This window comes from Colletotrichum costaricense (genome assembly GCF_030867565.1).
Source record: "Colletotrichum costaricense strain IMI 309622 chromosome Unknown Scaffold_16.1, whole genome shotgun sequence".
Classification (NCBI taxonomy): Eukaryota; Fungi; Ascomycota; class Sordariomycetes; order Glomerellales; family Glomerellaceae; genus Colletotrichum; species Colletotrichum costaricense.
In genome coordinates, this window is record NW_026848245.1 from 575,996 (window position 1) to 596,609 (window position 20,614).

At 48.5% G+C, this 20,614-nt stretch overlaps 6 protein-coding genes across 6 annotated transcripts; 3 read left to right on the top strand and 3 right to left on the bottom strand.

Annotated features, from left to right (window-relative positions):
• Positions 1-977: 977 nt before the first annotated feature.
• On the top strand, positions 978-2,364 carry CCOS01_12984 (aromatic prenyltransferase; the record flags this gene model as incomplete). The annotated part of the gene is made up of 2 exons (XM_060461131.1): positions 978-2,191; positions 2,256-2,364. 2 exons carry the CDS (start codon positions 978-980, stop codon positions 2,362-2,364), a joined length of 1,323 nt encoding a protein of 440 aa, XP_060308333.1.
• Positions 2,365-4,056: 1,692 nt separating this feature from the next.
• On the top strand, positions 4,057-5,016 carry CCOS01_12985 (uncharacterized protein; the record flags this gene model as incomplete). Its single annotated transcript, XM_060461132.1, has 3 exons — positions 4,057-4,516; positions 4,578-4,795; positions 4,879-5,016. 3 exons carry the CDS (start codon positions 4,057-4,059, stop codon positions 5,014-5,016), a joined length of 816 nt encoding a protein of 271 aa, XP_060308334.1.
• Positions 5,017-5,232: 216 nt separating this feature from the next.
• On the bottom strand, positions 5,233-6,339 carry CCOS01_12986 (uncharacterized protein; the record flags this gene model as incomplete). The annotated part of the gene is made up of 2 exons (XM_060461133.1): positions 5,233-6,009; positions 6,082-6,339. The coding sequence occupies 2 exons, from the start codon at positions 6,337-6,339 to the stop codon at positions 5,233-5,235; spliced, it is 1,035 nt and encodes a 344-aa protein (XP_060308335.1).
• Positions 6,340-6,758: 419 nt separating this feature from the next.
• CCOS01_12987 (uncharacterized protein) lies at positions 6,759-12,810 on the bottom strand (the record flags this gene model as incomplete). Its single annotated transcript, XM_060461134.1, has 6 exons — positions 6,759-6,819; positions 7,570-10,637; positions 10,755-10,842; positions 11,811-12,040; positions 12,094-12,263; positions 12,708-12,810. The coding sequence occupies 6 exons, from the start codon at positions 12,808-12,810 to the stop codon at positions 6,759-6,761; spliced, it is 3,720 nt and encodes a 1,239-aa protein (XP_060308336.1).
• A 1,208-nt stretch (positions 12,811-14,018) lies between these two features.
• Positions 14,019-15,790, bottom strand: CCOS01_12988 (uncharacterized protein; the record flags this gene model as incomplete). Its single annotated transcript, XM_060461135.1, has 4 exons — positions 14,019-14,756; positions 14,811-15,197; positions 15,255-15,512; positions 15,578-15,790. The coding sequence occupies 4 exons, from the start codon at positions 15,788-15,790 to the stop codon at positions 14,019-14,021; spliced, it is 1,596 nt and encodes a 531-aa protein (XP_060308337.1).
• Positions 15,791-16,681: 891 nt separating this feature from the next.
• CCOS01_12989 (uncharacterized protein) lies at positions 16,682-19,268 on the top strand (the record flags this gene model as incomplete). The annotated part of the gene is made up of 6 exons (XM_060461136.1): positions 16,682-16,913; positions 16,962-17,157; positions 17,206-17,287; positions 17,340-17,491; positions 17,545-17,923; positions 18,003-19,268. The coding sequence occupies 6 exons, from the start codon at positions 16,682-16,684 to the stop codon at positions 19,266-19,268; spliced, it is 2,307 nt and encodes a 768-aa protein (XP_060308338.1).
• Between the last annotated feature and the right edge of the window lie 1,346 nt (positions 19,269-20,614).

The window sequence follows — 20,614 nt, forward strand, 5'->3', positions numbered from 1 at the left end:
ATAAGGAGGCCATCTGAACTTAGGATTAGTGCTGAAAAGGTTTGTGATCCGGATTGATTATGTGGGGGGTGGTCTCTATCAGGGACTGGATGTTGAAGAGGGTGAGAATGATGTCAGAAAGAAGAAGGTGGTGGTGCTTTATTATTAGGTTGAAGCTTTTCACGTTGTGCAATCCTCCGGTTGCCTTCACTGCAGCACCGAGGGCGTGTTCGCAGCTATAATGCTGGCGCTTCCTCATAGAGTGTGGACGAATGCGTGAAAACTACAAGGGAAAGCCGCAGTCCCAAAAAGCCGTTGGGATATTGTAGTTATCTCGGGCCGCCCATCGAATTTATATGGTTTGAGCCTGAAAGCTGGTTGTGTGCCAACGCCAGTGTTTAAGGCGGAGCCATGGAGCTGCTCGTGCTTTATCAATCCTTCAAGAACTCCCGCTCGATGCATGTTGATTGGTACCGTCCATGACAGGGAAGCCAACATGACATTTCGAACTGTCATTCGAGACCTGTCAAGCCGGCTTATCGGGGTGGGGCAAAGAACAGTGCGGTCGGATGCTCTCTTTGAGTTCGGTTTCATTCATGAGAAATAACCTTTGTCATCTCGACTCCAATAGCCTATCAAGCGTTGTCGATTAGTTTGGCTTGTGCATACCGGGTCCTCGGACCCGTATTCGAATTCTCATCGCTCTCCGAAAGCAACTTTGCTTCTAAAGAGCTAAAATCATCTCGAAATCATTGACTTTCTGCGGAATGAATGCCTCTGGCTGGCGACGTGTTGAAAGTCCTAAAACGGCAACTAGTCGCGACCTCCCTAGCTTCACCGGCTTTGCCGGCAACTCAACCCATGATTGAACGTCTAAGAGGACACGGACCTTGCATATAGATATAAAACGTTCAGAAAGAAGAGGTGATGGGGATGCGGAAGATACGAATGCCTAGCAGCTAATCAGGAATACGACTGTGGACATCAACAACCTCAACATGACAGAAACTTATCAGTCTACCATTGTCCCCGACGGCAATCGTGCTACCAAAGATATCTCCAACCTCTACAGCAGAGTCGATCACTCTTTCGCTATTAAAGGAAATTTCCAAGGAAAACCACTCGTCTCCTCATGGGATCCCACCATCCAAGAAACTCTCTCCTCGCTTTTACGCTGGACGGGCTCCTACTCAGCCGAGTCGCAGGAGCACTATCTCAAGTTTGCGCGTGAGGTTGTGGTTCCCCGTCTCAACCCGCCTCGCGCGGCCGACTGGCCGCATTACATCGGAACGCACAACCATGGGCCATACGAGCTAAGCATCGCCTTTGCGCCTCATAAAAAGGCCAAAGTACGGTTTTCAGTACAGCCGCTGGCCGAGAGCCATGTGGTCGATGACCCCCTAGGGCAAAAGGATCTACGAAAGAAATGTGAAGATTTCGCGTCTGCATGCCTTGCAGACCGTGATCGACTGGATAACTTTTTCGACTCAATCTTCCTCACTGAAGAGGAGCAGGCCGGGCTACTTGAGAAGCATGCTGGTCGCAGTGACGCGGCCGGTGCGCTGCCTCAGCAAAATTGTTTCGTTGCGTTCGATCTCGAGCCCGTTGATAGCGGCAGCCCGGCTGTTAATATGAAGCTGTATTTGTTTCCGCAGCTCAAAGCTCTTGCAACAGGCAAGGACCTACTAGACGTCACAGAGTCCATTCTGAGACGACTTGCCGGTGGTGATAAGGAGCTGCTAGCATCCTGGCAAATGGTTCGATCATTTCTTACCTCTGATGGCAAGGATAATCTCATACATTTCCTTGCCATCGACTGTCTGGGGCCCCAGATGAAGCCTCGATTCAAAGTCTACACCCACACACATGTTAACTCGCTCGCCTCAGCCCGTCGTGTCATCACTATGGGTGGTCGTGTCCCCTCACCGAAGTATCTAGATACTCTCTGGCCCCTCCTTATGGATATGGAAGACGTTTCTCTGACTGATAGAGAGGGACTGCAAAAGTCTCTGCGCGAACCGGAAAGCAAGTACTGTGGGCTTAATCCAACGTTTGAGCTGGGTCCGGGCAACGCAGTTCCGGTGGTCAAGATGTACGTGCCTATATGGCAATACGCGCGCGACGAGCCCGGGATCGTGCGTCGCTACCAGCGCTTGCTACAGACGCAGGGTTTGGGGCATTACGATATTGAGGCTGCTGTTCAATGCGTCTTGTGAGTTACCTAATCTACTTCAGAAGCTCACACTCATGAACAATAACTGATTCTTTGAACATAGCGGCGATGAGAGGGATACAAGCCTGCATAACATGGCATCAATCGTCTCGACGGGAGGCGGGGAAAATGTAGCCTTTACCGCCTACCTCGGGCCAAAGTTCTGGGACTAAGCTTGGTCATCAATCTCTGAAATTTTGATTTTCACTTATTTTCGAAATTGATAACACGAAATATTCAGATTGCTATCTTCAAACTCGCTGTGGGAGTATTGGTGCCAAACTGAATGTGAGACGACCTCGGCAAGAGCCTCTGCACAACAGTTGCGGGAAATGATATGCACGCTTCCCAATACAACGACGCCACCCACTACCGTTCAGACATGGAATGAATCTTACCATATAGGTTTAGACTCAGATACAATTGTAAATTGATACAGACGTTTGTTTTTGTCCAGTCCGTGTATAATGCACTGCTTCATACTTACCTGGTGATAACCTCATACGTATTAATTTTGGAAAGGGGTTTCAACTGGAGTTCAAAGATAGATCCGGTCCTGCGCGTCTTTTCAAATCTTACATGTTTTACTTAGTCAGACTTTAGAATTCCCCACAAAAGGACTGACAGAGGATAGGACGCCTCAGTCCATCTATTGCACCATCGGGATCATATTCAGTAGATTAAGAGATACTGTGATAAGCCGCCACTCTTGAGATACTAATAGAGTAACAAATTGTCATTGTCCTTTAGTAGAGGGTTTGAGATGCTGTTGATCAATCCATACACTACCTGAATCTCGAGGTGGATTTGGAGGGCGAAACGGTGGGTCATCGCCAGGCTTCTTGAGGCATTTCTTTCTCGCAACACCCCACACCGAGCAAGGCATAGCCTTGATCGTCCTCTCCTTGGTGTAGTTGGTTCATCACGTTCGACTGTAATGGTTCATCCCTTGTCATCGAAAGGTCTCTAGTTCGATTCTGGAAGGAGAGAGATTATCTTTTTGCGCTGCTTGTGTTCCACGCAGAGCTACAAATCTCTCCAGCTTTACTTTAAACCCCATTCCACATTTTTTATTTGCCGGGGTAACCCAAATGTGTTCAGACTCATTTTTACCTGTTGTGAAAGTACGTATCTGTGTCCTGGATCAACTCGCACTCGATGCGATAAATAGACGGATTCCTCGCGTTTGTTCAACCATTGGAGTGAGTGGCGCAAGTTGTACGACTCTTTTGTTTCGGTCGTAGACTTTTAGTGGATGTAAAACGCATGCCTGACTATCTACTTTGAAATGACACCTACCTTTTCAATAGCGATAACCAGAGTTTCTGAGAAAGCGATATTAGCCGTGTCAGACCTCCCTACCTATATGAGTAAGGTAGGTGGAAATGAGCGAAGTAGGAATGTCACCAATCGCAGCAACTCTTGCTCTGGGGCCCCATGCCAGATACTGAAGTTTGGGCAACTCACCTGTGTCATCAAACAGATTACTGACAAAAATGCTTTGATCACGATTTTACCGCAGTTTGTTGTGGATGGTGTTGATATGAGTGTATCGACAGGGTACTTTTCCTTGTGTGTGGTTGAGTTGACATGCAGCTATATTGCGAATACCACTCTTGGTTTCGACTTCCAATAAAGGCCTGCTGGATAGTAGGAGCACATCTGTTGGCATCATTCGATCTGATTCTGGCTCCTGCATGTCGGTTTCATTCAAAGAACCCCTTACATCCAATAGGCGTGTGTGCCTATAGAAGTGCACCTGACACCCTCGCCTCTCCAACCGCGTGTTCCCCTCATTTCCCTCACTTCACGTGGATCTTCCCGTCAACAACTTCCACTCAGCCACGTACCTGCGCACTCTAGCCATGACCCGCCGCAAGAAGCGTACCACCAAGGCCGAAAACTTCGTCTACAGTCACGATGAACTCGTATTGCTCATCAAAAAACACTATCAACTGCTGATTGACATGGCTTACTTCGAGCCCGAGGATGTCCGTTGGCCACCGGAGCCCGCGGGATGGTCCGACGAAGACCTGAATGTGAACGCCCTGCAAATGTTGGGTCGCGACATCAAGGTCATTCAACTACTTCGACATATTCCTTATCCCCGCAAAAAGAACACCGAGGTCTATTTCGCGTCCATGGCCATTTCCTACCTACATGAGCACTGGCAGCCCGAGAACGGCCGCCGAGTCAACTGGTACAAGAGGTCGTTTTGTGCACTTGGCCTGGCGCCTTTTGACGGTCCAATGCCACCGCATCTCATCACCCTGACTTGTGAGGAGTCGGAGATAGGAATCACTTGGGTAATCGATACCGATCGAGGTGATATCAAACCCTCCAAGCTTGCCAGATATCTACTGATCCACTGCGTCTCATCTGTCAGGCTGTGTCTATCCTCACGCGGATGAATACTACTTATTCGACGACGAGCCTGCTGAGGTCGATGAACAGCAGATGTGGTGGCTCAAAGCAAAGGCTCTCTCGTTTAAAGAGTTCTTTGACAAGATTCGAACCCAGATTTCTTCTTTAACACTTGTGCCGGCTCCTGCGGCGGGAGATTTCGGGAAGAGCATTTTGCAGAGCGGGGACTCTGGATCGGAGGTGAGCGTACACGTGCATCAACCGGTGACTTTCTCTCCATATGCATAAAACATGAGTGCTGACTTACCTATGGCATCTCCTAGGGTATCAAGAACTTGTATTATGGGTGCGGCTGGCCAGGGCCTTTGCGTAAGGAGAAGTTCCTCCAGGAAGTTTTGTCAGTGCGTGAGGCCGGTATGCAAGAACTATCAAGTCAATATGATGAGTTCCAGAACTCTTGACGCAGTCCTGGCATACTTCAATGTTATTGAACTAACCCAAGTTTCGAGTAAGGCAATAGAAATCAGGCACCTTTTTGAATAGTATGATATGATAACTTGTCCACTTAAGTCTGCTTAGAACTCGGCTTAAGAAATGCAAAATGTGAGCTCGCTCTAGAAGATATTATTTGGGTGACCTTTTTGCACTTGTCTTATGATTTGCTGTTCCCATATCACTTAACTCCTATCATCTTGCAAAACTTTGTTCCGCGGTGGGCGTTGCCATTCCAGCGTGATGTTGCCTTCCTTTCTCTCGTTGCGGCGTAATCTGCTCCAATCCGTTTTCAGCTGGACAGTTTCATTTCCTTCCTTATCAACGGCGGTGTACTCTCTTCTCGGAGTTTGGAGCGGAGGCCAGTCTATTGGCTCTGGCGCTTCCGTATAAACAGAGATACCTTTCTCTTCCCGCCTCCTTTTCACCCAGCGATTGAGATATGATCGATATTCCGACACCGGATGGTCGAGCTGTACCTCTGGATGCTTGGGCCATGTGGACAGCCCTTGAACATCATCCGGGTTCTGTTCCTCGTGGGGCACATGCCTGAAATGGTCATCGCGAGTAATGATCTCGTACAGGGTGAAGATAACATCATTGACATCGTTCCGATTTTCGATATAAGAGGGACCTCCGATGCGGCCCGAGAAGTTGAAGTCAAACAGCTGCAAGCTATCTGTCGACGGATCGACTAATAGATTCCTTGCAGCAATATCTTGATGCATGATGCCGTGCTTCAGGTTGAGAACGTCCACGACATTAGTCAACTGCTGGAACCATTTGAGTTTGAACACGCGGGATTGGTCATCCTCAAGTGTTCCGCCAGGAATAAATACACTTGTGAACCCAACAACGCGGCCCTTCAGTTCATCCACCACCAGCCGATCGAAAGGAACAATAATTGGGTGCCGAGGAAGACGCATCCACAGATTCAGTTCATTCCAAATCCTTTGAATGAACTGGAAAATAAAGTAGTATTTGAAGACGACTTTCTTTGGTTCATTGTCGTTTGGATGTGGCTGTTACGACACAAGATCAGTGTCGGGACCGAGCCGATCAATTTCCTTGAGCTCAGAGCGAATGATTGTCCTGATACCCTCAGGCCGTTGGACCTCCTCTAGAGGCGGATAATATACGCAAAAAGTTTCGTCATCTTCGGGGTCGTTGGACATGGAAATCAAACTCCCTTCTGGAGAGGCTTTGATTGCGTACACATCAGCCGGGAGAGTATCGATAATTTTCTTGAGGATTTCCACGGCTAGATCCTCGCTTTCTTGCTGCCCATCCATGGTGACTGCTATTATTCTTCTCTGGTCATCACTGAGAATGTACCATGTACTGGGCCCTCCGGGAAAGATGGCCCCACTTGGAGCCCAGTACTGAAGCTCTGGATTGGTCATTTTTTGCTGATATGTGATGATGGCTGCTGATGTGGTCGCCACAACGACGAGGCAGGATACGGGGAGTTAAATGAAGGAAGTGCCAGCAATTAAGCGGGTCGATGACTCAAGATGAAAGCCTTGGATAGATACTCGGGGTAAAAAGGACGGCCGAGGTGGGTGCAGTGGTTCTCACCGGTCTAGTCCAGGTAAGTAGATCTGGAGCTGTAAACAAAGGGCAAAAACGAAGCAGGGACAGAGTGTTGGGGGTCTTACGGAGCGGGGTAAACGGAGTTGGAAGAACACGTCTAACATTCTTTGTCTCCTCGCTACTCGCGCGACTGGCCACTTCCAACGGCGGCGGCCAATCCAGCTCCTTCCTTCGTAGTACTGCATGTTGGCACAAGTCATAGACCCAGCAAAACTAACCAGACCAAGAGAATGGTCATCCAAAACGCATACTTCTTGGCCAACATGTCTAACAGCACAGTCAGTAGACAAAGCCAAGGCATGACTTGCAAATGTCTTTGAAGTATGTTCAAATTCAGCTGGCACTTATCTTGACCGAAAAGGCTCAATTGCCTCGTTACAAGGTGGGCGCAATTTGCTCATGTACTCATCATGTTGCCTTCCTGCCCTTCATCAAATTCCCACTTTAGATTCCCACTTCAGATTTCTCTTCTAGATTCTCAACACGGCGCTTGATACCTCACCTATTTTACCTAACACTATTCGCACTATAAGAGTTCCCGGGATCTAGAATGTCAGAGATCGAGCCAGGCCAAATGGGGGATAAGGTTAAGGAGGTATTAGTCAGACTCAGGCATGGTCAAATCATAGCCGTTGTCGCATCGCATAAATAGTGATAACGGCAATGGATTATTTGTTTGTCCATCCATTGCACGCCCAAATGGGTTTAAATTCTACATGGCAACTTGGCCTACGTAGTGCGTGGATTCATTGCAATGCTGATTTCATCAGAGCCCTTCATAAATTAAGAGGCTCTGAACACTAACTCGTCCAAACCCACGACTACGTAACATCTGCCTGCCACGATGGCACGGGAACTCAGCCACAGTCATCACACTGGTTCTCTCAGCCTCTATTCCTGCTTTTTTTAACAGCTCTAGAACCGCGTACACTGTTTCTCCAGATGCGAACACGTCATCCACAATCAGAACTGACGTTGCACTCCGAATCACATCTTGATCCATCTCAAATCTTCTCCCTCCCAGCATGTTCGGCCCCGATGAGATGTGGGACACAGACTTGGCGACAGAAACAACCGGCGGCGGTAGCTTGCCGGCCTCTCGGATCGGGACCAAGGGTAGACCAACCTGCAACGCCAGGGCTGACGCAAAGATAAAGCCGCCCGCCTCGCAGCTGATAATGGCCTTGACATTTGACCAAATTCCCGTGAAGTGAGACTGGAAGAGAGAGGTGCATAATGCCAGACCACCCGGTGTCTGGGCAATGTCGAGGATGTGGCGAAAGTCGATGCCAGGACTTGGGAAGTCTGGTACGATACGCACCATATCGCTTAGCCGTTTTAGGTCTTGATGTATGAATGGGAAGAGACGATTCTCTGCGAAGGCTCTCGCATTGTCACTTCCCGCGATGTTGTTGTGGAAAGACAAGTTGGGCCTGCAGTCCCTTACACGCGTTGCTCGCTTGCCATCCTCCTTCTGTGAGCCATCGCGACCTTCTGTGTCATCGCAGAATCCTTGCCGAAATTGTTTGACACCAGATCCGGCGCTGATCCGAACCTCAATAAGTCTGCTATTCGGCACGAGGTGGCTCAAAGTTGCGACAGGTGCCTCATCCCTCATGCCTGTAATGAGCAGTACATCCGCACTAGCAGCGCCGTAGACAACGTTTAGGAAGTTATCCACTGGTAGATGAGAGTTTTCACGTACGCGGTCATGGAAGAACGCCGTCAAGCCCGGCCGGTGCTTCTCTTTATACTCTCGGTCGCTGAGCAATCGATCTAAGTCCACACCCGCAACCGCCGAGAACTCCCGCTTGATGGTGTCGCTTATACTGGCAACACGCGCAATGTTGCCACATCGGTTGAAAAAGTCACCCCAGATCTTAGCGCAGTAGTCTTTGCCGGCACAGCTGTCCCCAGTAACCGCGATAATGAGGCCTGGTTCAGTTGGTCGCAGTGGAAGAGGGCAGGTGTAAGCAAGTACACGACGTGGATCTGCAAGACATTTGAGGCGAGCTAGACGAATACCGTTTGAACCGAAGGCTCTAGCTGCCAGCGTTGCATCCCGGGGATCCGGTCCAAGGTCGGCACCGTAAACTCCGGTACTGAACGGTAGCAAGGTCTCGGCGACGGTGTAGACCCACTCCATCGCCACCCGGGCAGCAACAGATCCGTCTTGCGCGCGGGGCCAGACAACGGTGATGACGCAGGCAAAGTCCCAGTCACGGCAGCCGAAGGCGGTGGCTGATACCGGCACGTCACGGATTGCTCCGCCGCCTTGGAGGAGGTGAAGGTAACTGAGCGGAGAGGGGCGAGTCCGGACGGCTGATGCTAACGCGTTTGCAACCATGGCACTTCCGATATCCTTGAGAAATAGGCAGCGTTTGAACGAAGATGTCTTGCCTCCAGCGTGACCGCCGTGCATAGCTGACATGTACATCTCAGTCTCAAAGAGGCTGACGCTGTCAACGATCTTGCTGTTGTGCTCCGGACCCAGAATCGTGGCCACGGGTGTGGAGATAGGCATGGGTGTTCTAGGCACTTCCCCAGCAGTCGAAGCTTCGTACATGGTAACGCCGAGATGGAGTTTTCCAGTGTCCCAGTATAGATAAGCGTCAGCAGAATTATGCCGAGAAAGTTGACTGGCAATACCCCGGTCAAACTCGGCAAGCTTGCCTTGCGCCTCATCGCCGTCACGCAGCGGTATGACCCAGTTCCTGACCAGGAACGCTGGGGCCGGCTGTGCCGCAAAAACAACGCTAATGACGATCCCAAAGTTGGTTCCCGCTCCTTTGATAGCCCATAGCAGTTCTTCCTCGTTCTCTGGGCGTATGGCACCGATTGGCTGGTGTTGCGCAGGTACATGACCGATGCATAGAATCTTTGCCGAGTTGACGCTGACGACAAGCGCACCGACAATAGCGTCACAAGCGAGCCCGTGAAGCCTGGACAGATGTCCGATGCCGCCCTGAAGCCACAAGCCTGCTCCAACACTTGGCCGAGACCCCAGAGGCACAGTGAGCCCCTTTGCCATGGTCTCGCGGATGATGTCTCCCGTCTTGCTACCGGCACCGGCCATGACCAGGCGCCCGGCTTCCCCTGTAACAACATGGACATGATTGAAGGCGCTCATGTCAATGGCGACAGTTTGAGGCCAGACGCAATGACCGCTGTGTCCACCACCCACGACTGTCAACGCAGTTCGGTGCTCCAAAGCCCATCGAACACACTCCTGAACTTGATGAATGTGTCCTGGTCTGATCATAGAGGCGGGACAATAGAGACGAGCTTCCCGGTTCTTGACATGCACGTCCCCAGCAGTTACCGGCAACTGTGAAGTCAATTCTGGTAGCGCGGTCGAGTGTCGCGAGAAGGTCATCATGATATCAGGCGCAGCGAAGACGAGGTCGTCAATGTCGCGGCGGCCGACTGCGCGGCAATTTTCCCGCCATTCTTGTAGAACTTTGTCAGACTTTGGCACAAAGCCTGCAATGAATGAGGCGAAAGAGTCGAGCGAATCATTGGTGTCTGCCACGCGAACTTTACCGGTCGGGAAGTTGGAGGTTTGGTGAGTGACCAGACTGGCCAGGCCGAGCGGGCCTTCTCTATGGAAAAGTATGGCTCTGCTGTTTGCTGTGTGTTCGTCGAGAAGATCAAGTGCGGCACAGATATAGTCCTCTTTAGGGGTCATGCCGTACATGCTGTGACAAAACAGAATGATATCAAACTTATCGTCTCCCAGGGCCTTGACTGAATTCTCAGGATCGAATGGAGCCTTCCTAATGTCGGGGCCCGTCTCAAGACATGGCAGGGCAGCCTCCTCAGTTGATAGAAGGCCTACTTCTAATCTCGAAGCAAACAGACTATTTGGCTCAAAAGCAGTGTACCGTTTGATCTTTCGCTTCATATCATGGGGCAGATCTTCAAGCACGCTCCGCGGTCCAGGTCCAATCTCTAGAACCGAGATGCCCGAACGCGAGCCAAGAATTGGGTTGAGGACCTGACATAGTTGAGGGAGAATGAAGTCTCGGTATGTAGTACATCTAGAACCTGGTTCAAAGAAGCTAAAGCCGGCACTGTATTGTGCATCAGATAAGGTCTGGGGTGATACATGTACTGATCCATGGGATGCGGCCTGTTGCCTCAAATGGCGCTTGAGAGATTTCAGCGTTGCCATTTTAAACGTCGATGCACGTGCGAGGCTTCTAATTGTGAGAGAAGATGTTGTGTCAATCTTAAGGAAGCAATGGGGGCCATGGCGCTTTATACAATACAGGAATTGAGCGAACAGGCTGGGCGCTGCGGCGGCTTGCCGCAATGTTGAAGTTTGTTTTCTGCAGTTACGTCGACGCGGGGTCACACAATATCCACATCAAGTTGTCTTTGCTATTATTTCAGTTGGCCTCCGGCATATGGTAGTTGCTATGGTGTTCTCATGACCAATAACTAGCCGGCGTCATGCATGCGGCATGCCGTGTCATGGTGTGAGTAATCTTTGCGCCAATACATAGCCCGGGTGTCCGCCGATCCCTTATGTGAGTTTCGACTGATCTCGAATATTTGTGTCACTTTCAGGCCTTGATTAATGAGAAAATAAGTAGGAACGGTTAAGCCAAGACTTCCTCCCACAATTCCGTTCAATTGACCGGCAGCCACACCAGCTTCGGAACAAACCCTGACATTTGCATATACTCTCCCTCCTCAACCTTTTTGCCTGTCTCTATATCTGTTACAATGATCCTCAACTTATCATCCCGGGTGAATTGATCCTGAAAACTCTCAGCGGGAAGAACTCTAGTTGCACTTGGCTTGCGACATCTGCCTTTGTTCGGCGGTCTTGAATCCTCTCTTCCTCGCCCCATCCCTAGCCGTGTGACCTGACCGATAAAACCGTGGTTTCCCATAGCATCTGAACACGTTGAACTGGTTCTAGGGTGAATATGTCTATCCTATAGCTGGATACGGTGCATCCAACTTCAGTAAAGACAACATAAGGAACGAGCCTCTTGGGCCAGAACTGTCGGGAGAGTCAATGTCGAAAGAACCTTTCTTCTTACCCGGCAAACCACACGGCAGGACAATAGCTTGTCCCCCACTTGATACAGCAGAACGAATACCTTTCTCTTCAGCTGTTTTGATTGTGGAAAAATCAGAGCTTGCAGGCTCGCCATACATGTAGCCTAATGCACGTTTGTCTTTGGCCATATCACCAATAGTGGTATAGTGCCAGCGGCGCGTGTCATCATAGTTGATGCTGGTCCCATTGCTGATAAAAGGCTGCAGTGGGAACCGAGAAGTATATTGGTTCTCTGGGTTTGCGTCCATGAAAACACCAGCCAGTCGACCCGTGTTGGCGTGATAGGATAAGAAGATGGAGTCGAAAGCAGTATAAGTGTTGTCGGCCTAGCGTTGTGTTAGTAATAGCGACCAGATGAACCAGGGGCTAAACAGCTTACCATGTCGTTGCCAACCCAGCCATGAAAGTTGCCGTGAACTTGCTCAAACAGACCATCAAAGTCGAAACGAAACGAATAGTCTTCATCAGGCTGCTTGTCGCTGAAATCAACAATATTTGCCCACGGTTTCCGAAGTGCTGAGCTGATTCTAATGTTGTATAGGTTGATTGCTGCAGGGCATGGGATATTTGTTCATGGTAAATTTTGAATGGTTCAATCTTTTCTTTCCAACCAGGAGCTGTTGGGCCTTGCGTCAATATTGGATTCCGCGTCACGGTACTAAAACTACCCGGTCCATCTTTTGACATTCCGTCCAAGGCTTTGGCAAAGCGAAGCGGATTCGGTCTGGTTTCGCCTCCCGGGTGTTGATAGGTCTGCTCAAGGAGCATTGGAGGAATTCCAGCGAACTTGGATGTTGCACATGCAGCTTCTTTCGCATATCCATTCCAATAAGGAATAGGGAAGTCGATCAATTCTTCCACATATCGCAGATAAGCTCGATGCCAAAGGAACGTGGCTTCTTGATAGTGAAGACACCATTATGCATCTACCATATGTGTTAAGCTAATTCCCTTTCATTCAATCCTGTTATTTCGTTAGGATATCAAACTCACGAAGAAGTCCCAAATCCTGCCATTTAGACCCCAGTTCCCGAGCGCCGAGAATGTCGTCTAGCTTGGCTTGGTAAACCACGAGTTCCTCGCGTCTGAGGCTCATGATGTCTTTCCTCACTCTGAAGGATATCGGAGGGTCATTTGGCTCAGGAATGACTTGGGCAGGGTTTTTTTTAGGCTGACAGTCGGAGTCTCGCGGGAAACCATTGTTTGCCCACATGCGAAATGTCTCGAGAGCACTCTCTGGCCAATAATGATCTGGGTTTCGAGTTACGGGCATTGACTTAGAGCAAAGATGTCTGTAGATACCAAGTGTCCTTTTTCTGACGTCGTCATAGTTGGAAAGGTCCCATTTGCCCCCGTAAAGCATTTCGTTTATCCACCTTTGACCAATTACCTCGGGATTCTTGGTCACCCAGTAAGGCGCTTTGATGGACGAGAGATGTCGTCCTCCCAGTTGGGTGTCTTTTGAACATCTTCCATAGATCCCGGAGACTCAAAAGTGGTCATCTTTGCCAATAAGAGAGTGTGATGAGTAAGAATTTGAATTTAATTAGAATGGAGGGAAAAACTGAAATCGCTACAGGCTGAGCGACAACGGGAGACTTTTGAGGAATGAAGTATGCGATCATGAGCAATCAGTAATCCAACATATATAAAGTGCGGGGTCCAAAGACATATCCTGATTGATAAGTCTGCCACCATTCCGTGCTATGAACAAAGGGTCACAGATAAGGCGCACCTCACGAGTTCCAGAATGGCTGGCATTGATACGAGTGGCGAGCTGAAATCCCGTCTTGGCACACGATATTCTCTTTGGTTGCATCATTGATTCTGCATAATCGATCAGTCGCTGAGAGACATACTTTCTATCAGTCACTCGAAAGTCTGGAACCGTAGATCTCCAGTTGCGTCTTAGGTGGTGTCGAGCTAAGCTAGGCCGCTGAGCTATCTGCAGAGTGACTATTGAAAGCATGTAGCTCGCCGAATACGAGACATAAGAACATGGCTGTATGCAGTTAAAATCCCATGAGGAAATCTCGCATTGGTTTATAGCAGACATCGTCACTGTAAGCTGATAGTGTAATGGGAAATACAGGGTCTTCGACTGTTAATCTTATATAAAGCAACAAGCCGTTTGATCCAATCAGCTTATATGCAGCTTCAGTCAGGGAAATATGAGCTTCAACATTGGCGAGTTCTTAAGAAGTTTCATGTTGGGGGCCTAACGAGTACAACTTTAAGGGTTCAATACTTGAGTGCAGTCAAAGCCATCAATCGGCAATTTCTCTCGGCTTCCTGCCTATTGGCTTAATAGATGGCCTTCGGAGTGATGGATTGGTAGTCCGGCCCGTTATGAGGACCGGGCTCTGGCATCCCCATATAGCCCGACGGTCCATTCTTTGCTTCTACTCTCAGATCCATTGCCTCTAGATCAGAAGTTGTGACAACCGCATTGAATTCAACCCTCGGGTCGCCCTTTCGATCAGAAGGTGTGGCAACCGCATCGACCTCTCCCATCATCTTGAAGAGAACAGGACTCCCCAAAACCTTGGGCTCGATAAACGGCTTCTGGAGGTACGGCTCAGTGTAGGTAAGTGCAGGCTGAGATTTTCCAGGCCACGCTTCTCCATCCTTCTGAGGCTCTGGCTTCGGGCCAACAACACCAGAAACGCTCATGAAGATGTAATCGGCAAATTGGCTTCCATAATGCACGTAGCGACCTCCGTTGTTTTGGTCAAAAAGATCGCTCAGATTAAGGTCGCGGGTATTGTCATCAGTCTTGAGACCTTTTGGAATAGATACGCGAAGATGAAGGCCCATGTTCTTGGTAATATCACCACGGTCACACCAGTCAAAGACCCCTTCGGGAACCGGGACCATATCTCGAACGTTTCCTCTTCGATTACCGGTGCGATCTAACAGGAAGGACGAGAAGTCTGCGTCGTACATGTACAGAGCGACAGGATCTTTGACAGAGATTGTGACCGGGATGTGACACACTGTATCGCGAGCCAAACGACAGACTTCGTTGACTGCGGCACCAATCTACAGATCGTTAGCCTCGAATAGTTCTCACCGAACAGCAACAGAGTCTCTCACAGTCGGGTCAGAATTCCTGCTCGGATTACCATAGGCAGATCCATCTCCGCAAAGGGTAAGCATGTTGGTAATAGGTTCACCGTATACCAAGTCGGTCCTTGTGACAGTGGCTTGAGCAGCGATGTCAATCTCGGCACTAAGGCTATTGTTGATTTGGATGAGGTGGGCAATGGTGCCAGTATTGGTGTGGCCATTCCACCTGTTATAGATGTTGTATTTACCTTCGTCGTCCACTAGGTGATCTCCTTTAATCTCATGTGCAAAATCGGGGTTCAGCTTCTTATAAATGTTGAGGATCTTGTTGTTCCTCTCATGCTTTTGGGTTGCTGGGTTCCTAATGGGAGTTTCGGTCAGAATGGGATTATACTTCGCAAGTTCTTCCCAGTACTAGTCATCAGTCAGTATAAAGATCATCCTTGTAAAGAAGAATTGGCTGCAACTTACCTCTGGACCTTCGCAAGTGAAGCTCACAATCTGAACATCTCCATCAACCTTTTTGGTAGACCATTCCAAGTATTCGTCCATCACCCAACGATCCTCCCTTTGTCGAGGTACCTCAACAACTTCATCCTCCCCCGTCTGCTCGTTCTTCTTATGGAACTTCAGAATCTCAGGATCCAAGCGTCCTGGAGGAGCTCGCTGGTTCTCCGGATCCTTCGCGTATGCCCATCGAGCGTCATCCGTAGGCTGCTTAATTCTGACCTGATAACCGTTTAGACGAGTGCATAGAAGGCTGGTGAATAACTTGCATTCAGAGGGAAGCCAACCCAAGTGATGGGTACAGGCGGCAGAGACGAGTTGTAGGCAAAGTGACGAGGGTTGAAGAACTGAGTAAGAATCTTCCTTCCTGGGAGTCTGCCTGCTATCTCGTCACCGAACCAACCGTCAACAGTCTTGGACCATCTTTCAAGCTGTTCACCCTCAAAATCATCCAAGAAGGCAGGAGGATGAAACTTGTCGAGCTTTCTGGGTTCAGACATTTCGGCGGAAAACTGACGACAGTGAAGATGGGAGTACGTGAGAAGCGGAAGTTAACTTGTGAAATGAAGTGCATATCTAAAGAGAAATGCCATTGCTCTATCTTCTGGACATGCTCGAATACTATGAAAGTAACAATCTTCCTACAATTGGCCGGAAACAATGTTCCGAGCTATGTGATACACCATGCATACATTTGTTCCAGATTTTCAAGTCTGGCCGCTCTGAGGCTGGCTGAGATCGAACGGCTGATGAACCTAGCCTACTGCATTTCTGCCATCTTACAAGCTCGTATTGAGACACAGTCGTTGACTCTGATATGTCTCATCATCACATAGCGTACGTTAACGAATCAAACGCTCATCGAGAGTTGATAGTGCAAGATAGAGGCTTACGTCGTCACAAGCCTTTACCCATGCTGGGAAAGGTTATGTCTGGTCCATAGTCTGGTGTATGCGGGGTATCGCCGATGTTTTTGGTTACATATCATAACCCACAAGCTAATGAATGGGCCGAGCCTAGCCTCTGACGGAAATGGAATTCAGCCTCTCTAGAGCAAGCCACAAAAGGCTCGTTCGCTAATCGGACACATTCAACTGGTTACGAAGATTCAGCTCAGAGGACATCCGCATATTTGAATCACACACTAGCGTTTCTTAAGGCACTGCACATCTGTATCGCTGGCTTCAATTGCCTCTAGAGTGAGACGTGATGTGATGAAGCTTGATGGGGTTGCTTGCAGTGTATCAGCTGTCTCACCAATGCACTTGGCTACTCGCGTTCTTTTGCCCTGTTCCGGTAGACATCCAGAGTTTTGAACTCAATATAAATCTTCAAGCGCTTCTTGCCACACTTTTGCAGCAACTATTGTCCCATCACTCACACAAGACACAATGACTGACCCTAAGCGTGGGAACCATGAAGATTTCAACCAGAAACTCTGGTATCGAAAGTTCATTCGTGGAATAAAACCACAGACAAAAGAGCCGTATCCTGATGAAGACACGCCCGCCACGCCTGAACAACTCAATGCCGACTTCATCGATTATTGGGGCAAACGCCTAAAGACCGATGAGGCGTTCAGGAAGCACAACACGTACAATGAGCTAATGACCCAGTTTTGGAGTAAGTGAAACTTTCCCGTCAGGACTGATTGACTCTAACGTTAGGCAGATGATCCAGACATAATCCTACAGACTTACGCCGTTGCAGACGGTCAAACAGTCCCAAGGAACAAACAGAAGTCATGGTTCAGATCCGAGCTTCGTTTCATCTCCGTCATATTTCCCACTGATGCAAACCATAAGAAAGATGGCAAGGCACCAATCGGATCTGTTTCGTGGGCGCCCTGGTTTGTGCTTATAGCAGCGTAAGTAAACGGGTCAACAGTTTGCCGTCTTTCCGGCTAACACTTCAGCTCCTCTTTCATCGACTCCAAAAAGGATATCCTCCACATCATGAGTTGGTCGCGTGATGATGGCCAATTCAGGTACTATGCTGTAAGTTGATCTTCATTTCCTGTTAGGTGTTCAAAGCTGATGGAGATGGTAGCGCGATCTTATCATGAATGATGAAGCCAGAACTCAGCACGGCTGGGTATATCTCTGCTCTTCGATGGATGCTTTCGATGCTCCAGGCAAGGCATATCTGGGTCCTCTAAATGGTCATGTCAATGGAGGAATCGTCATGAAAGAGATCCACAAGTAAGTTATCATCGGGCTGATATAAACCAAGGAGATTGCTGACGCGGTCATAGGCCTTGGATGCACTGGCTCGTTGGAGGTAGAGGAGTGACAGATCTTCTTGGTGAAGAGCTCATTCCAAAGCTTAAGAAGGCGAGCTGGCTCACTCATCCTGGATTCCCCCCTCTCTACGGTGCAAGTGTGCAATCTGGTGAGACTTTCGAAAGAATAGTGCTGGACTCTGTCAGAGTCTGGTTTACTAGCCGGCGGAACAAGGATTTCTCGACGAAGAAAGGGGAGACTAAAACATGCCCCGATAACATACAGCGTTGGGCAGCACATTTTTTCCTGACGACCAACATCAACATCGCTGCTACATCCAACAATGCCAACATTGTACCATCAGATCACTTCTTCAGCTATGAAATGCTTAGAGGATACAGCGATCTCCTGGTGAGTCATCTTCATTCCACTGCCATTTCTTCTCGCCGAAAAGGCACACCATTTGTATTGTACTTATTGACAACTCCAGCCAAATCGAAGTCTTGATGACGACAAATGGCTAGCTGCCCATATACTCAAGGAGACTCCAGCTGCATTGACGGCCTGGAACGAAGAACAGTTCAAAAAGGACAAAAATAAGTACCTGACTCAAGAGCAATGGTTTAGAAGGTACTCCATTTCATCTTTCAAGTATGACGGGCCGTCTTATCTCTGGGCTTCGCGGGAACTCAAGCTCTGCACCTTACAGGAGGTGGCCAATGTGAAAGACGCACAACTTGTTGTTCCAGCGAACAGCCTTTCCGGTGGGATCTTCATGGGAACTCTCGAAAATGGCAAAGAGGATATTAATGGAGGAGCCCCAGTCAACTTCGCCGTTCAGCAATGGGGCGAAGGGGATAATCCTTGGGTTATCCTTCAAAGCTCTGTGGATGATGCGCATGGCGTATGGACTGCTCAGAAGATGTTCTTGGGAAATGACAAAGACTCGGCACGATGTCAACTCTTTTCCGAGAAAACCTTCAACGCCTTGCAGATGGTTGACTTTTGGAATCCGATTTATTCCTGGAGACGTCTCAAGTTGATGCAGTACATCCCCGTCGAGGCCGAACTCTTGGATACGCCGACAACCGACCCAATTACCGGTGAATCTGTGTACAGTTACAGCCTCGAGAAAAACTTCATCGATGCTATCCGGAAGAGGATGGCCGACAAAGGGGACCTGGACAAACTTCAAGACGAATGGCCAGAGGCTGAGTTCCTGTGCAACTTGGACAAACCCCTCATTGAGCATCAAATTCGGATTTCCAACTACACCAACAAAGTGGCGGAGAACTTGAACGAGGCGACCTGGATTCTGGAGTATTTGAAGCTTGCCGAGTCTCGACGACGCATGTTTCGTCCGATGCCAATGAACTTTTTCGGCAGCAATATTCCATACTGCCTGGCCATGCCGTTCAACGATCCATGGCTGGAGATGACTGAACAGGCTTCCGTACGACGAATTCCTGAACGGGGTGTTGACGTCTTGAAGGCCTGGCTGGGATCGCTGGCTGGTAGCGATCCAAAGGTTATCCCCAATCAGAGTCTTGGGGATCTTAACAAACTCATTAGCGACCGTGCCGAAAGTGGCGCAGATGGTTTGCCGGTTAAACTTTTGCCTAGGCCGTCGACGATGCGAATGGCTTGTCAACGTTACATTGCGGTGTCGAATCCTGAGACGTCAGAACGGCCTCACAGTTGCCCTTTCATAACGGGAGAACACTTAGCTTCCTTATACACATTAGTGGAAGCTTAGATTTAGTTACTGATGACGAAGTTACGTTATTAATGCGAGTTTTGCTATTGGGGCAGTACCATTTGGCTATTAGGGCAGTAATCCACTTTATTAGCCAATCAGAGCCTGCCTTCCGAACTCTAAATTTTTTAGGGCGAGGATATTCTACTAGTAGCTCCCGCTATTCTGCCCCTAGGCTATGGCTTGACCTCCGCTACCTTTGAGCCCGGAGCCTAGCTACCTATACCTACCTACCTACCTACCTACCTACTTACCTACTTATTATACTTACCTCTAACTACTACTTCGTTAACCTCGCCGTTGCTATTACTACCGCCGCTATTAATTAAAGCTATTCTTAACGTTAATATACCGTAAGAAGGGAATAATTATAAAGTTAACGATCCCTTTGTTTATTAGTATATTATTAATTATAATAAATACGATTATATAAAGTATAACTACTTACTTTATAACTAGCGCTTCTCTACTTTACTTAAAGTTAGAGTAGTACTTAACGAGGCTACTTACGAAATAGTAATTATAATTAAAAATAGTAATGCCTCGTAAAATTAACCTACTTAAATAAGTATTATAAATCCTTAACCTCGTTTATAAACTACTACTAGTAGGCTACTACTAGCTTTTTAAGTAAGTTAATTACCTAGCTAGGTAGTTATTAAGTAGCTAGGTAGCTAGGTAATTAGGCTAATTAGGCTAATTTAACAGAATCGTCGACTTAAGTTAATACGTTAACTTAGGCTAACGCGTTAATTACTATACTTTTTACTAAAATAATCTAAGTTAATTACTAGCCTCTAATTAGCCTAGCCTATTTAAATACTAACTACGCAGAGCCTAGCTTATATATATACCCGAGACCGGCGGTCGTGTAGCGGCCGTAGCTATACTTAGTAGCAGAATAGCGGGAGCTACTAGTAGAATATCGTTGCCTATTTTTTGGCCCCGCTGCACCTGCCCACGGGCTACACGGCGTAATTGCCCACGGTCGCAATTGCTTACGGTCGCAATTACGTAAGGCAGCTGCGGGCACGTACGGTTGTAATTGCCTACGGTCGCAATTTCCTATAATCGTAATTACCTACTTAATTACTTATTTAATCATCTTTTTGAATAAGCAATTGCGACCGTACGTGTCCGCAGTTGCCTTATGTAATTGCGACCGTGGGCAATTACGCCGGGTGGCCCGTGGGCAGGTGCAGCGGGTACAGGTGTGGGGTTATGGTCCGAGCCCTATGGCTGTGAGCCCTCATTGGTCTAAAAAGTGGGTTACTGCCCCAATAGCCAAATAGTACTGCCCCAATAGCAAAACTCATTGATGCACCCAACGAAGTAGTTGAAAATGC